The 17809-nt window shown below is 38.3% G+C and overlaps 1 protein-coding gene across 1 annotated transcript in view; it reads left to right on the forward strand.

The window, feature by feature from the left end:
- The window catches only part of NCKAP5 (NCK associated protein 5), a 348475-nt gene that overhangs the window by 202087 nt on the left and 128579 nt on the right, over positions 1–17809 (forward strand). The window contains exon 5 of the mRNA XM_030454353.1: positions 14133–14223. Coding sequence (XP_030310213.1) covers positions 14133–14223 — 91 coding nt within the window. The remainder of the gene's footprint in view (positions 1–14132; positions 14224–17809) is intronic.

Here is a 17809-nt window from a genome sequence, read left to right on the forward strand (position 1 = left end):
TGCCCTTTTCCCCTCCTGGACATGGATATCTAAATTGGTTTTTCAGAAGTAGGTCTCCTGCATTGTAATGGTGTATTATAAGATAGTGTGTCTTCTTTCAACTTTTTATAATATTTAATTAAGGATTCAAAAGGATTTTTTTTTCTTTGTTTTGAATCTTGCTTGGAGGAAAAAAAAGTCCCTCAGGAGAACAACTAAATTATTTCTTAGTAAGGCAGACTTGTGAGGCTTTGTTTCCACCAGATTAGCTAAAATACATTCTGGCTCTATTCACTTAAGTCACAAAGGCCCTGATTCCATGAAATGAACTGTTAAGTTCAATGGATTGACTTCTGCCCAAAGTTTTTCAGTTTTGCAACAATTCATGCTGGTACATTTTGAAGCTTCTAGAGATAGTAATTTCTGAAATCCTCTCTTTTTTCTGCATTCCACTGCCATAGGCTCCGAATCTTGCAAAAATGCTGAATTTCCTGTGTTACTGCTATTTCCCAGGGTTTTCATAGTAGACCTTCATGTCTGTATCTGTTCTGTAAGTTCAGGAAGGATGTGCTGAACTAGTTCATGACTGAAGAATTGCATTAGTTGTGCCAAATTCTAGGGTATCTTAACATAAAGGTAGATATTGCTAAAGTCATCTTCCACTTTCAGGTTACCCCAGATTGCAGGGAAAAAGTAACAGTTCACAGTAAGTTGGTGGTTTTGATATTACCTCTGACATTCCTTCCTGAAGCTGAAAATGTAAGCTCTATATATTGTATTTGCTGTTCCTTGGCTAAACTGCCTTGTGAATATCCCAGCCTTGTTTTCTCTGCAGTAATGCTGCCTTGCTCAGAATGAAGAGGTTGAGGAGATGTCCCCTGAAGTAGAAACTCCTGAAGCTTTTTATTTTGCTGAGTCTAGTTGGTTCATATTCCAAAGGATGATGGAATATGATCTACTGTTTGGGTGCGTGAAAGCTGATTAAAGTTTCATCTTCATGGATTTATTCTGAATGCTGCTTCTGAAAAGTGAAATCACAGAAACAAAGGTCATATTCTTTTACAGTGCATGAGTGGCACAGATTTACATTTCTCAAAACTTTAGTGTTATCTGATCATGGAAACAACTCTCCTCTTGAAGGGAGAGAGGGAGTTAATATTGGAACATTTTTTCTCTATCTGATGAATCTTTGATTAATGTTTCACTGGTATTTATTATAGTCATAAAGCTGTTATAAAATAGCATAGCTGCTAAATCAATTTTCAGAGGAAAACAAAGCCACAGAGGTATCCTGTGATGGTGAGGAAACTTGAAGAGATGCTTCTCGAATCATAGGCTGATGTGTTAACTGCTGGATCTGCCTTTCTAAAGCAAATGTGGCTTGTTAAAGCAAATTATTTCCTGTTTTAGATATTGTGGAAGAAATAAATCCTACATAGTCAAGTTAAATATTTTACAGAGGAAAAATATCCCTGTAGGAGACCCTGATGAGCTCCTAATAAATACAACTTTTATAAATGACCCATCCTTTGTTTCATTTTAGTCATGTCCTAGGAGAAGGAAAGAGGCTAATGTTCAGCTAGTGCATTATTGAGGGATTTCTGGAGTACATTTTCAAAGTCTCATACAGAGTTCTGTCCATAGGATTCCCATTAAACACAATGGGAGCCTTGTGGCTAAAATCCTGCAAAGCAGTTTTAAAATGTATCCCTTGCTGTGCTGAAGATAGATGATTAAAGAATGAGTTCTTGAACAGGGAGGAGGGAGTGATTCTCATTGTAGGGCTGTAGATAGACTAAAATCCTCCTATAAGCCCTTCTTAAATGACCTTCTGTTGGAACTCCTAACTAATAGCTCTTCTGCTTCTGTAAAAGAAATGCAAGTACATTACAAATAATTAAAATACACATTTGTACCTTAGAGATGTCTAGATGTCCTTTCACTTCTCTTGAGTTCATCTTTTTTATTCCTGTTGCATTTCATTGTTTTCTTGGTTTTTCATTTTTCATGTCCTTTTTTTCTTCTACTCAGAGTTCTCTTACATCTTTTATGCTACTGTTGCCTTTGTTTCTGGTCCTCACCTCTTGTGCTCTTCCTCTCCATTCTTTCCTTTAAAAAGCTTTCTTGAATTTTTTTCCTCTGCTTTCCTCCTCTGTTTATAATTTTTTCCTCCTCCTCTCCACTCTTAATCCAACTTTTAGTCTGTGCAGTTGCTCCCCTTGTGGGCCAGTGATGGGTTAAGCCTTTCATGCCTTTCCATACCCCTTTACTCTCCCCTCTTACCTTTTACCTTTTATTTTTCACACTGACAGCTGGCCATCCCTCCCAAGTGTCCCTTTTTACATGCAGCAAAGAGCCAGAGTTCTTCCTCTGTATTTCATTGCAGATCCTACATGCAGAAACAGTCCTTTCCTATTATTCAGTTTGTCTCCAGGAAAATGCAATTTACAGAGAGCTTCAATAGTGACAAATTTGGCATTTTGAGCCTGTATATTCTGGTGTGTTCCTGTTTTTAATTTATATAATGAATAATGATTGTGACAGGGTAATGTGTTTTCTTCAGTGTTTCTTTTTCTGTCCTAAGTTGTACAGATAAAAGAGTTATCTGATGATAAATCCTTGGGTTTTCCTCCTCCCCTTTTCCTTTCTCTTTTCCTCTTTTTCTCTTTTCCTCTTTTCCTCTTTTCTCTTTTTCTCTTTTCTCTTTTCTCTTTTCTCTTTTTCTCTTTTTCTCTTTTTCTCTTTTTCTCTTTTTCTCTTTTCTCTTTTCTCTTTTCTCTTTTTCTCTTTTCTCTTTTTCTCTTTTTTTCTCTTTTTCTCTTTTTCTCCTTTTCTCTTTTTCTCTTTTTCTCTTTTCTCTTTTCCTCTTTTTCCCTTTTTCCCTTTTTCCCTTTTCCTCTTTTTCTTTTCTTTCCCTTTTACCTTTTTCCCTTTTCCCTTTTTCCTCCCTCTCCCTTTCCCTTTTCCCTTTTCCTTTCCCTTTTTTCCTTTTCCCTTTCCCTTTTTCTCTTTCCCTTTTCCCCTTCCCCTTTCCTTCCCCTTTTCCTCCTTTTTTTCTTTTCATGAAGCTGTTCTTTCTCTCTTCTTGAATTTCATTTTCACTTTAATCTTCTTCATGCCTTTATTTTCTTGTTTTGATTTTGATAGGTTTGCACTCAAACAGGAAGGGAGACCATTCAAAGTTATTAATGATGAACTATATTTAAGTCCTTCTTGATTTTTGGTGACCGATTCACATGTTGTAATTCAGCACCTCTTGTTTGTTGTCATTAAACCTGATGGTGCTGGATATGATGCTATTCCAAGCCTCTTCTGTGTGCATTGTCACATATTTTTATTGCCTCATTACCAACTGCTTGATTGTAGAAGAGCTGCCAATAGAATTTTAGAGAGACTACCACTACCTGATGATCTGGGTAATTAAGCTCTGGGAGACCATTATTTGATCCACATGTTCCTTGTTTGCTGTGCTGCTAGGGTTTGCAAATGTACCTTACATTTCAGTAAGCTTTCATTCTTGTCTCTGACATGATTTGGGTTTTGATTCTTTTCTGACCACTCACAGCTCAAGTCTGGAAGAGTAATTACTTCTGTATTTTAGGTTTCTCTGGTTGTAGATGTGTTTTGCAGGTCGCTGACTCTGTCCTCCAGAAGGGTAAACTCCTTTTGAGCTGGGCATCAGCAGCACAGGAAATTTGTTCCAGAGCACTGCTGGAGGAAACGTGTACAGAGGGAGATGGTTTTACATCTAGAAGCATTCAGGAAGTCAGGGCTACATTAAAAATCTCCATCTTTTTCCCTCTCAATTTTAGTCTTCCTGAGCTGAAAATATGGAAAGGCTGAAAACCAAGATGTCAAAAGAAATTAAGTTTATTAAGGCTTTTTGTTGTCTTTAGAAGTACTTTTAAATTAATCTCATGATTGGGAATCTGAGTCATTGTTTCTTTCTGTTCTGTTGGTTCTTGTTCTTTGTATTTGAACATCTGAAGTGATCCATTTTGGGAGGATCCAAGTTCCAAGTGGGAAACTTCCCTTTCATACTCGAGTCGTGTGTAGTTACATTTGCAGGAGTTTTGTCTTTGGGCCTTTGGTGTTGCTCTGCAGTGTCAGGAAAGGGCTGGTACTGTCTTGTTAATTTGATTTTTGATGTAAGATTTAGGTTATTGAGTATGGAGTGGTATCTTGAATACTTATATATTTAGAGTCTCATTATCTCCATTAGTAGCTATTTTTTCCAAGACATTAAATTCACAGCTAAGATTTTCAGGGAAAAAAAAAGCATGAGGGCATGTTGTATATTGTTCAAGATAATGAAAGTTTCTGAACTTTAAAGGTATGAATACTTGGTTGTCACTTAATCAAAAGAATTTTAGATCTTTCTGCACAGCAATAACATGCATGCTCACTAGCTGCTTAATTTGAAGATCTACATATTTTTAAGTGGTTTGCAATTTTTTAATGTTAAACAGTTGTCAAATGATTAGGTATAAATATCTCTCTATATATTCTCTCACAAGTCCTCCAGGGTTCATTTTAGTGCAGAAGAGCAGAAATGTAGGAACGATAAAAGGACAGAATGAAACTTTTGATACCAAGCTTCCTTCCAGTTTGTGTGAAACGTGTGGAACATTAACATTTATCATAAAAGAGGCAGCAAAACTGTCAATTTGCTTGAAGCTACTGAAATACTTTTTCAAGGTACAGAGCTCACTGATGATAAGAATTTCAGATTTGTAGAGTCATAGCAGCAGATATAGAGAGGGCAGAACAGGGTGAAGAGTTGGCATCCTGAGTTCTAATGATTGCTGTTTCTGTCCTGGTTATGTTACCTTGCTGTGCCTGGTTTTGGTCATCTGTAAGATGCAAACACAGTATTTTATGTTAACCTGAATATTCACAGCACAAAAGCTTCAGAGCTCTGATCTCTTAGGAGCAGAGATTTAGGATATCCTGAGATGAGGTCTCACATCAGTGGTCTGTTTAATGGAGTAACTATGTTTGCTAGCACATGGTGAGTTATGATAATTAAAGGTTGTGTGATTTGTCACTTTAAAGAGAACAAACTCAACTTTTGTACTAGATCTTCCTTGGATTTTTAATGCAGTTTTTCACTAATTGGAAAATGTCGATACCTGGTAATGGGTTTCCCAGGCATTGTATAAATCTTAAAAGTTTAAAAAGTGGAACCTCTAATGGTAAAGAAAATACTATAACAATAAATATTGGTTCCCTGAAGTTGATGTTACTTATAGAAAACCATAGGCACACATCTTCATGGGGTGGAACCCTGGAACTACCTCAAAACTTGTATAAAATTTTCAAACAGGTAGCACTATAAGGAGAGTGAAATCTTATTATTTCAAGCTTAAGGTTGAAGTCCAGAATCAGATGGTCTAAAAAAACCTTCAACAGCAAGTCAGAGAGGCTGAAAATAAAAATAATTTCTGCAGATTCTAAAATATATATATATATATATATATATCTATGTCTTTCCTATTTTTAGCTTTCTTCCAACTGTTGTCTCTACTCTGGACATCACAGGTTGGTATCTACCACAACATTGCAACCTGAGCCTGAAAGCTTCACAGTGGGCTGTGTTGCATGAAAATATATGAGGACAGCTTGTTTGCATTGTGTAGAGGGTTCTGCAAATGCTCATTGATGACAGATCTCATTTTCATCTTGCATTTCTCTTGTACCTCCTTCAACCCCACAAAAGTTGCCTCCCTCCACATAGCATCTTTGCTATTCCTGAAAAAGACATAGAAATCTATGTAGCTATATCAAGGTTGTCTTGGTACCATCTTGAAGCTATATCTCAGACTGGAACAAGAGCTTTTCAGTGGCTTTACATTCCCTTAAGTAACTTAAAGCAATAGTGGTTTTTCTGTATCAGGGTGCTTATATTCAAGATTATATATGTGTATTTGGAGGAGCTGGTAGATGTATCTATCTACCTATCTGTTTGCAAATATGGAAAATAAATACTTTTTAAAATTTTAGAAAACATGAAAAAGACTGGAAATGAGCACTTTTTAAAATTGGAAATATTTGCAGTCTGGTTCTGTAGTTGACTGTAATTTTTGTGTTGCTTTTAGTTATACTGAAACTGTGATTATTTCTGATGCCTCCAGCATGAAGAGAATTTAAACTTCTCAGCATACATTAAAGCTGACACAAGAATTAACTTTGTGTGGGGGTCTGGTTCTGTCCACTTGTTAATGAAAATATCTCCTGTCCTGAAGTCCCAGATATATTACTGGGAAATTGCAGGAGGGGACAGTCCTTCCATTTGAAAAATCCTTTCAGTTGCCCATAAGAAGCTTTTCTGTGAGGTTTAGACTTAGGCTGTTGTTTCTTTAATCCTCCATGCCTGTAACTTAGAAAATCACATACTGGGCTGGTAATGGAAGACATAGAGTCCACATGGCATTTGTCTATCTGTCAGCACAGAAATCAGCATTACTCTTGGCTTCTATTGCAGCTCAGAAGCTTTTTGCTGTAGGTGTAAGTTTGTTGAGTGAAATCTGTATGGCTGAAAGTGACAATGGAAAAATGTCTAAAATGTTGGCTGGCTCAGATGGTAGGTAGAGCAGTCTCAGAGCAAAGTCAGGTTTGCCACTGCACAGTAACAGAATTCTGAGTTGTATGGGAGTGATGCTATGAGAATGCTGAGGTCTTTCAAAATCCTTCCTTCCTTACCTGAGGCTCAAAGCACATGCTTGGGTTATATTAAGGATACCTTGAAAATTTTCAGCATGTTCAGTAGTCAGTGATTCAGCTAAATAAATGTTGTGCTTCATCTTTCACTTCTTTTTAAATTTCAAGTGGTGGTATGGTCTAGCTGACAGAGCACCTGATTGTATTGTACACTCCATGGAAGGATCCTTCTCCACTCATGTAAACAGAGCTTGAGATATCTTCCATTCCACTACAGCCTTTTGATAGTTGCCCTCATCATGCACAAGATATTTTATTTTATGTGCTACACTTCTTTAGATATCCTGCCCCTCCGGCAACTGTTTGAGTGTATTTTGAGTATGTTTTTAGAAGGAAGGTTTAACATAAATACATGAAAAGAGCATGGCTTGTACAGTTTGGATTTGCCACTAGTGAATACCACGGCTGCTCAGAGCCTGTGGAGGGGGAAGGGCCACAGTGGTGCTGTAGGAAAAAAAATTTGCCTTCGTACCTCTGGATTGATAAGTGCCTGAAGTGATGAATAGAAAAAATAAACATTAATTATAGGTTATATGTGTATCTTTCTGTTGCTTTTATAAAAGGGATTATTACTTTATTTTCCAACTGAAATATTAAGGATGGATATTCTGCCTTCTGCAGGCTTTGCCCAGCAACACTGCTGTAAGGCATGTACCCATGGCATATCCTGAGCAGAACTGAAAACACAGAGGAAAACCCTTGGGGCTCAAAGCCCCAGCATTTCCCATCTGTCAGTTCTCTTTTAGGTTTATCGTTTATCTGTTTTCTCTTCTTTATTTGCTTTTTGAAATCTTTTAAATTTTCAATAACTGAATTATTTGGAACAGCTTGCCTCTGTCTCCTGCCTGCCCACCCATCTGAAGCAGTGGTCCAGCAGTTCATAGTAGGTGCTCTGAGAACAGCAGGCATGGACACAGGCTTGGGGAAGAGCGCTCCATCCTAGGACTCACCATGGCTCACAGGGGAGAGCAGAGGAGCTCTGGGCTGTAAATGGGGCTGGCAGGGATCTGTATCATCTGGAGATGAGGCTGCAGATCAGGAGGAAAACTGAGGGTGAACAGCCATGGCTAAAGATGATGGGAATCCTTGTGGCCAGAGGGGAGTAATCAGGGTCTGCAGTTCAGGGAACCACTTGAGATTGGAATTGGGTGGAAGGAAGGACATTCCTGCAAAGATGCAGTAAACAGGAACTTCTGCTTTTTTCATTTGTCTTGTATAAGTCTTGTATATCCACTTCGATGTTTTCACTGTTTAAAAAAATATGGTCCTTAATCTAGAATTAGGATTTTTTAATTGGTTTTTTTGGGGGTGAGGGTGTGTGTATGTTGTGTGTGTTTACTTCAAAACCTTTTGGTAATTTGAAGAACTCACAGTAAGGAAAAAATCTAACCTGATCCACTGCAGAGCTTTGAATGGAGTGGTGAGGGAAGTGAGATGCAGGTAACCCCTAAACCTGAAGTAGGAAACGACGTGTGGGTAAGCAAACAAATTTATCTGGGAGCTGAGACAGACAGAGGCTTTTTGTTTGGTTGGATTATGGATTTGAAGAGAGAGCTGCAAGGCTTGGACAGAAGCACAGAAGTCTGCCACCAAAACCAGACAGATTGCAGCCTCCAAAGAGACATCTGAACTCCAGCTGGTGAAAATGCTGTCTGGTTCACAGGTGAGCCAAGAGATGAAATAGCTGAGAAGCCATGTGGGAACTTGTTCCTTGGCCCAAGATGAGATGGTAGGGAGAGTTTAGACATCTCAAGAAGCTGAAACCCAGGCCACGTGTCCAGGGAGGCTGTAAGTAAAAATAAAATTCAAGCAAGTTCAGCAGGGGAGAGGTGGGAAGCTCCACTGTCTCACAGGTAGGAAAATTCCTACCTGAAAATTTTGATTACATAGAAGTTAAGCTAAAGGTGGAGAAGTATCTGTTACTGATATTTTTATCCAAGACAAAAAGTCCTGCCCCTGCTGTGTGCCATGAGGAGTCAGGAAAAGCTGAACTACAAAGCTCAACTGCTGTAGTAAGGTTTTCCAGAAACCTTTGGACACATCTCTGTAAGACTGCAAGCTGGTATCAAGTTGAAGGAATTCTTGTGACCTGCATTTGAAATAACCACTGAGTACTGTCACCTCAGCTTAAGGGTGATGGAAAGGGAAGGTGGTAGCACCCAGCAAAAGCTAGCTGCCAGCCTGTGGAAATCATGAAGGATTTAGGTCAAGGGAGAAGGGGGTAAAATGGTTATGCACCTTCTAGACCTGGAACTATGTGCTACCTGTCCTTTGGAAGGAGAAGTATAAAACAGGCTGTATGGGATGTGGCTGCACAGAGCATGGTCTAGAAAGAGTATTTATTCTCTGAGCTAGAAGAGGAATCAATGTGGGATGGATTTATTTCAAGGAAAGCCTGCTACGTCAGGGAAAGGCTTTAGGTCTGGGGAGATCAGAACCCTCTAAGGGCTATGCTACAGGATGGAGAACTGTTTTTTTCTGCAGTGAGATAGGACATAAAGATATGTCCTAAAAAGCTGAGAGGCTGGTCAGAGAATATCCTCTTTATGTGTGGCAGACTGAGAGACACCTCTCTCATGAAAGAAAATTAATAAAACTAACTGAAAGGGGTCTGGAAAAAGACCCCTTTTTTGAGAAGTGGGAAATATACAGGGAATGTTCTGCAGAGTTGGAGGGCTGAGAAAATTCTTGTGCCTCCTTCCACTAGTTTGTTTGGGGAAAGATTAATTCCTCTCTGGTCTTGAAATCTGTTCTTGGGGAAGACCCCCAGAAACCAGCCTATGGCTTTGGTCCACCTGAAATGACAGAACTTGGAGAGGCACAAAGTGCAGTGCTCATTTATCAACCTGATTGTCCTGAGAGAACTGGGAGGAAAGTCAGGAACTCAGTTGCCTACCAGTGCTGCATCATGTCCAGCAGGGGCTGTCCCTGGTTGAAACAGAGACCTGGTACATGCCATGAGTTGCATCAGGAGATGGAGGCAAGCAGAGCTTTCAGAAACATAAAACCAAGAAGCTTTAAAAGCAGTGGGCCCTTAGAGGGAGGTCCTGGCTTCCAGACAAGGCTTGAGCAGCAAAAATGCAGGGGAAGTTTCCTTCTACCATCTTGGATGCCTGTGCCCCGTGTGCTGCTCCCCGGGTAGGGAAGGATGTCTTCTGCTTTCCAGAGCTTCCCTTGGACCCTTGCCCAGCGACATGAACAGAAACAAAGCCAAAACTAACCCCTGGATGTTGCAGTTCAGTTGATTTCCTGGTATTCTTTCAACAGCACAGGACAAATTACATTTTCAAAATGTAGGAATAACTGATTTTGTTTCAGGAGGAGTAGCAGCTACAACCTGTGGATCATAAGTTCAAGTCCTTGGCTCTTGACCTTAATGTGTAATTAATTTCACGAAGTGCTCAACTCTCACTTCAAACTGTTTGTTTCTCATCCCATTGCACTACCTGGCAGGCTGGGTCAGAGTCTCCCTTTTTCAGTGATCCAAGACATCCTAATTCCAGCTTTACTGTATTTATAACCACAATACCCCCATCTTGATTTGTCAACCATTGGTCTTAGGTTAATGTATTTTTCCTCCCCATTTTACCTTTTCGTACTAATTCTTTTATGGAAGTCATACTTTGTAAGCCCTTGGTTTCCTAAGTTTATCAAGATAAAGTTTTTGGTCTCTTCTCATGACAGACTCTGTGTTCCTCTAGTATATATTTCTCTAGGAATATTCCAGATGAAATCTTGGCAGTGCTTTCCAGAGTGGGATTGATAATTTCTTCTCCTTAAGCTTTCACATTTCGTGAACAGTTTTGGTTTCAGAGCACCTGATTTCCTCTTCTGTTTTATGCTTTGAGAACTTTATCCTTAGGTTAGGACTGGTAGAAGACTTTTTTCTTACTATAAACTGATATGTCAAGAAACATAAGAAGCTTCTAGCAAAGATGGTGCTCATTAATTTTTTCCCCTAAGTAGTTTAAAAAAAAAGAAACAAAAACAAAACAAAAATTGAAACTAACACTCCCATTGTAAGAAAAAATCAATTTTCAATTCAAATAATAGATGTAATAGAAAATTTAATGGTAATAAGTGAGATGCTTCAGAGGAATAAGCTAGTGAATGGAGCACTAAAGAATGGGGGAAATGTATGTTCCTAAGTAGTGATGGGAGAATGTAGGCTCAGGAATGGTGAGCTTTAGAGACTGGTTTTGCAGTTTGCAACAGCTTGATAGTTACATAACTTGCACAGCATCCTTGGCAAAACAAGTTTTTAGCATAGGCCAGAATACACGTGTGGGGGATAGCTATTCTAAATGGAATCTGCAAGTGCCTGATGTTGGAGAGGGTCCATCTAGGACAGTAGAATCGTGAGCAAGAGAAGATACTTTTTGTGGTTACCAGAATGGTGGAAAGTATGGGCTGATGTGTAGAAATAGCCTTCTCACTTCCAAAATGCACACGTCCTTTGGAAGCCTTGTTCAGGGAGCAAAACATTTCAAGTTGAATTTATAGAGGCTTAACTATTCCTGCATTCTTTAAAAGAATTTACACTAAATCCTTCTGGCATGCACCCTCACTGTGGAGAGTATTATAGATCAAAATATAAAAATTGCTTTCCAAATAGGGTGCCAGTAATTCATGCTTCAAAGATCCTAATTTATAAGAAACAATTATTATTGATTATTATCCTGTATCATGTTTCATTAAGCAGTCCTTCCTAAAAATGGACAGCTTTGGTGCTAGTGAAGAAGCAGTAGATTATAAACTGTAAGAGCACTGGCCATCAGAACTTGGCAGTAAATTTGACTGTAAGCATATTTCACCTCTGTATTTGACAGAAAGCAGTTTTCTCTTCCCTTTTTCAGGTATTTCATGGGTACCTAAAGCTTGCAAGATCCTCTCTGTGCTGGTTTTATGGTGATGTGACCTCTCAGACAGTGTCTCTGTTATGCCTGTACATCAACTTTATGGCTGTCAACTTGCAAAATTCTGTAGAAGCTGCAAACAGCAAAACAAAAAAAGTCTCAATTGTATTTAACTGAGCTCTTTGTCATGTTGCAGAGATTATTCTGTTCCATAGAAATCTTGAGAGCTGGTGGGAGGTGTCAGTTTCATCGTGGCATGAAACTGTGTTCACCAGTCCCTATGAAGCTGTTCAATCATTGTCCAAAATAGACTGTCTCTATTAGACTGAAGATTAAATGACCTATTGAATTTAAGAATTCTTCATCATTTTTCTGAGCTAATCTAACTGATGACCCTAACATGCAAGTAGACAATGTTTCCATTAAGCATAAATTGAAAAAATCTAATTTTAGTGATTGTTGAATCTATTCTTTCTCCTGGTTTGCTTGTTTTTTTAATTTAAGAACTTCATGAAGGGCTAAAGTTGGAACTGTGTGTGCATATATAAGCACAATAATTAAGAATCTTATTACATCATTAATTGAAAAATGAAATAATGAGCATGTTGAGAAATAAAACCTTTTGGTGAGGACTACACAGGAATTTATGTTATGAACCAAAGTGATTTGTTCTTTGTGTAAGAGGCATCTGATTAAGGTCAGCTTGTGAGCAGAAATGGTTCCAATCTGCAGCTTGAAAAACTGCACTACTGTCTGCACTAGAGATTAGAGCTGGCTTGTTTTTATTCACATTTGGTCAACAGATGGTCCAACTACTCTGTGGGCATTCTGGCACTGTAGAATTCTGCACATCAATGACAAAAAAACATCATACGAATAAGTAAAATGTCAGTGTTTGTCTGAGCAGAATGAGTATCCAGTGTCAGCTTCTTGAAGAGTGGCATAGCTGGCTGACTTGAAAGGAGAAAAGCTAGAAAAACATTGGATTATTGCTAAATTAGCTAATATCATTCACTCTGATAAGACTGAAAGAACAAAAAGACCGGGAGGCTTTTATAAAAGATAATGCTATTGGCCTTTGGCCAGAGCAGTTAGCTAATATTTGCTGTCTCACTGGATTGTTACCTTAGGAATTAAAAAGAAAAAAAAAATTGATATGCTGTGAGTAATTCTTCTACTCAATTACATTTGCAAAGAAGGATACACAAAAGTCATGTTTCCTTAAATACAGTAGTGATAAACAACAGCAGGCAGTTTCTGGTCTGATATGCCTAGGAGAGCTTGGCTCTTTCTTCAAGGTCACAGTTTCAGTATACAGAATATCTGGCAATGTGGCTCAAGGTATTCTTTCTCTCCTGCCTTCACATCAGGCACAAACCTGTGCCAGAGCAGTTTTGCCTTCTCCAGCCCTTGTTCCATCTGGGCTGGTTTTCCAACTATGGCAAGGATTGAGACAACTTAAAAGGACAGAACAGAAACTTGGAAAAGGAGGGTGAGAAAAACTTGCATCTGTACAGCTGAAGCAGCAGCTGTGCAGAGGTGAGAATTGGTATGAGAACGTGGGGTTTGAAGAGAAGAGTGAGGAACTTTGGCTGAAATTGTCACTCAGAATTTTTTGCTGTGAAACCCAGCGTCCTTATTGTCATGTCTATCACTGCTTCTCTGGGTTTTGATCTCTTTCCTCCTCTTACACACAGAGCTGAAACCAGCTATAATTCCTTTATTTGTGGTCAGCCTTAGTGACATCTAAACCCAGGGGATTTAATTTCTGATCTGCCTTGAATGGGCTCAGTGTTTCGTAGACAGCTTCCATTTTTCCCAGTGTCCTTATTGTGCAAAGGAGCAGAACTCTTCATTCTGTTCAGCTTCCATCCAGGAGGGATTGTGTTGTTACCAGTTTTAACATGCTGGATGTAGATCAAAGACAACTTTTGATGGTGTCTATTAACACCTAAAACAGAAGTGCAAACCTCCTTTCACTCATGGAACTGAAGTTGATTCTGTTTGCATGAGATGGTGCTACCAGATTGTAGCTTACACTTGCTTTTTACATCCCTTTGACAGGGCAGAGAGGGTGAATGTGTTCACCAGCTGTGCCCCTATAAACAAATGTACTGGCACACACTGCAGCACCTGTACCATAAAGGGCAAATGCTACCAATGTCTTTGACAGTCTGTCTGAATGTGTCAAAACTGACAATTGGCTAGAAATACAACAGGCTGTGGGTTTTTGAAAAAATCTGACTGATTGGGTTCCTAAATGACATTTTATCATGGTGTTTGGTTATACTGTTGACAAGGTGATGTCACACATTTGTTTTTAATTTTTCTAACTGAGCTCCAGTAGGATTTTAACAGGACAGCTAATTACTGTGCATATTCCAAAGATAAAAAAGTGCCCATAATGTGTTATTCATAACATGGAGTATGAAAACATTATAAGGCCAGGATTGTCTTTAAATATTAATTTCATGGTCACCATGGATGCATTAGGCTCTTGTAAAGAACAAAACCACTGAATAGGACTCTTATGTTTTTTCCATGCAGTTGACTTTTATAAATATTTTCCTTCTCTAGAATGGAGGAGACAGTGAGAAATCTGCTACAGAGCCAAGGTTCCCCAGGCCAGCATGGAGAAGGAACTGTCAATATCATGAAGGTATATCAGGTATCAGTGACTTATTACCAGCTTTCTTGTGATAGAAAAATTCTCTAAAATGAAAATCATACTACTGAGAGAAATGTGTTTGATGTTGTTTCCTCTGCTTGTTATAAATACTTGTAAGTGATGCCTGATACTATCTCTCCATTTTACCAGGCCTTCTCAGCAGAGCTTAAGGTTTTTCATTTTTATTGTCATTATGTTATCTTCAGTGGTTACTCCCCAGAGTTAACAGGGAACAGAGAAACTGCTTTTAAAGACTTTATTAGAGCACTTAATATTAGTTAATCTACTCCAGCATTTCCAGGAAACATGGATGCTTATGGTAAGTTGCCCTTCCCATTATGATGGATAATTTTATCCACTCATTGAGTGTAAGGCTTTCATATCAGGCTCCCTAGTTTCTTCTTGTTGCTTGTGGCTGGTGCATTTTATCAGACTCAAGTGGAACACAGAGTGGGTGTCTCAGGACAGAATTTAGGAGAGCAAAATTTTTAGAGGTTTTCCAAAGAGAACCAGTTTGGTTTATTTAGTTTATATGAAAGGAGAGTTTTACATTTTCCTAATGTATTGAGGTATTCTGGAAGCAGTGAACCTGAGGTGATGGAAAGCATTTTAGGTGGCTGGAAACAAGAATGAGATACATCCCAGTTAAGATATTCTGCACCTGAATTCTTAAGTAAAACACCTAATGAAGTCAGTCCTATTCTATATCTTTTTAACAAAATAAGCATTCCTTGTAAAGACATAAAACATGGAAATAACATATTAAAGCCTATACTGGATAGCAATCCTTCAGATAAAACACTTTTTAAAAATTCTAGTTATGTCAGTCCTTTCTAACAACTGATGTCATATTGCTAATAGTCATATTGCTAAACAAGAATTTATATAATAAAGCTTTATAGGAACCATTAATATGTTATTGAAACCAACTGTGTGGAAATCATAGTCTAACAAGTCATCTAAATATATGTTGAATTTTATTGTAAATGCTGTGTCCAGGTTTGGCAAGAGGCATCAATATTGCAATAGGAGCATTTCTTCTGTATCGTTCCAAATGCATTCAGACAGGATAATTCACATATGGGAATTTAACTGGGATGTGCAACCTAAGCAATGTTCCTTAAAAACACTGATATATTCAGGTTCTTGTGAACACGATAACCATATTATCATTATGTATTTATAAATGGAGTATAGTTGTGAGCTATTCTTGGGAAAAAAATTATTATATGAATTCCAAGAGATACATATTTGTGTACATACAAAAAGCTCATTGAATGCATAAATACTAACATTTTTTGAAAGCCATCCTTGACAATTATCTTATAGAACATATTCTGAATTATACCTGTTCTCTTTGATTACTATGATATGATCAGTACTCAGTGCAATAGAATATCAGATTTTACTGCAGTTTCACAGCCATGTATTTCATAAAAAATAAGGACATGACCTGGGTGATCTCCAGTCTGAGTTATCAACACATTTCCCATATTCTGTGACACCATGGTAAGTTAGTTCTAGTGTATAAAGCCTGTTCAAATTAATATCTGAATAGTCATAAAAGATACAATAAATGCAATAAATGCTTTTGATCTATTGACCATCGTCCACATATTTGTTTTTTTACAAATCTAATTATTGTTTTGGGATGTATGAAATTGAGTTCTTATTATAATATCAGTATGCCTGACTCCAGAATAAATATTCTTGCTAATGAACATTAAATGTTGCATAGTGCTTATGTTAGAATAATAATAATAAGATGGAGTCTAGAGCGTGCAGTATTATTGCAACATTATGTTAGGACCTGCTGGGATGCACACTTGAAATATTCTAACCCTTTCCAATGCCCTGTGGGAATTTACTTTGCTGGACCTGCAGATGGACAATGTAATTTCTTTAGGATAAATGAATTTAAAAGCAGGAGTGCAAATAAAATTACCTTCTGTTTTCATTTTCCATAGTGATAACAGATTTCTAAGGCTTTAGTGTGCACCATGAAAAGAATGGCACACAGCTCCATGGGGGACATCTGTCCCATTTGCAGGGCATCACCACTGGTGGCTTTGAGCATAGGAAAGTTAAGTTCTGTTCCTGCCCTGTTGCTGGATATAAATGTGTACATGTGCCTGCCTTATCCAAAGCTGGGAGAGATTTATCTCTGAAGGCTCAATACTGATAACTTCAATAAAAAGATAAAATTTTTCCAGTCCTACCAGACTGCTAGATCTCAGTCACGAAGTCTGGAGTGTTATGCCAAGTGCTTTGAAGCAAGTGTTAGAGAGGTGATACTACAGAAGTGATAAGGGCACATTACAGGTGCCATAGTTGGCCAAATCAACCCAATTTTTCGTCTGTGTGCTATGTGAGACTCAAATGTGGAGCAGTTGTTGTGACTGTCACTTCTAATTTGCACAGCCGTTGGTGTTAACAGCTCTTTCATGAGAAGGAAAACTGTATCCATTTGCAGTATAATTTTATCTTAACACAAAATTATACAAACTTAATGTTCAGGCCATTGATATGGAACATTTTATAGATGAGATGTGGTCATGAATTGGAAAAAAGTCACTAGTTGAATTCCCTATCTGGAATCCATGTAGGATTTTTAATGCTAACCACAATTGCAGAAAGAGAAAATATATCCTTAAAATTAAACTTAAATATCTGGACTGGAAGTGCACCCAGGAGACTACATCAGCCAGGCCTCCTAAGCTACTGGGGAGAATATTGCCAGTCAAAGCTTAGAAGTTTTGTGTCTCCTAGAGAAGGGCAGAAGAGGAGTCACCCAAACTCTTGGAGCCCCCACTGGAAACCCCTGGGCTGTCAAGGACACAAGCAGATGGTGTTTGACTGCATTTCTGTACAGAGAAATCCAGGGCTAGCTTGGTAACATCTAATTCCTTATGGCCTTTTTCCTGGTAATTTTCCACCCTTGTGCAAAGATTCTAACAAATATTTATTCCCTTACATAACTAAATTTAGATTGGATTCTGGCCCCCAAAGGAGAGTGATGGTGCTCCTCAGACACTGTTCCAAACTACAGCTTTGTTGGAAGGAAAATATGCACAAATAGTTTCCCCTGCTTGATTATTTTTAATACAGTAACAAAGCCACAGGTCTCATAACTGAAATGTGCCATTTGTGTACCTGGTTCTCAGAAAATAAGAGAAATTGCCTCCCAGAATCCTCTGTATATCTACAGTAACAAGAGGTGAAGAGTGGCTGATTTGATAGTACTGTTAGGTATTATCCTGATTATGATTCAATGTTTAGATTTTCATCTGCAATGTAGCATTTGATATCTTTCTTCTGGTTCTTATTTTGGAATGAATCCACAAAAATCAGCCCATATATATTGCTTCAACCATATACAAAATAATGGAAATTCAGGGACACTCTATGGAAAGTAAGGTAAAGATGTGGTCCAGAGCCCGACAGACACAGGTCATCCTAGTGCATCCAGGGATTTTCCATTTGTGCACAGCAGCAGCCACAGTCTTGCCCTTCATGGTGATGTTCTGGCTGCTTTTTTGCTAATTCATGGGAAGTACTTGAGAGAAAGTGACTGACAAGCCCCTGC

The sequence above is a fragment of the Calypte anna genome, chromosome 7 (assembly GCF_003957555.1).
Source record: "Calypte anna isolate BGI_N300 chromosome 7, bCalAnn1_v1.p, whole genome shotgun sequence".
Taxonomy (NCBI): Eukaryota; Metazoa; Chordata; class Aves; order Apodiformes; family Trochilidae; genus Calypte; species Calypte anna.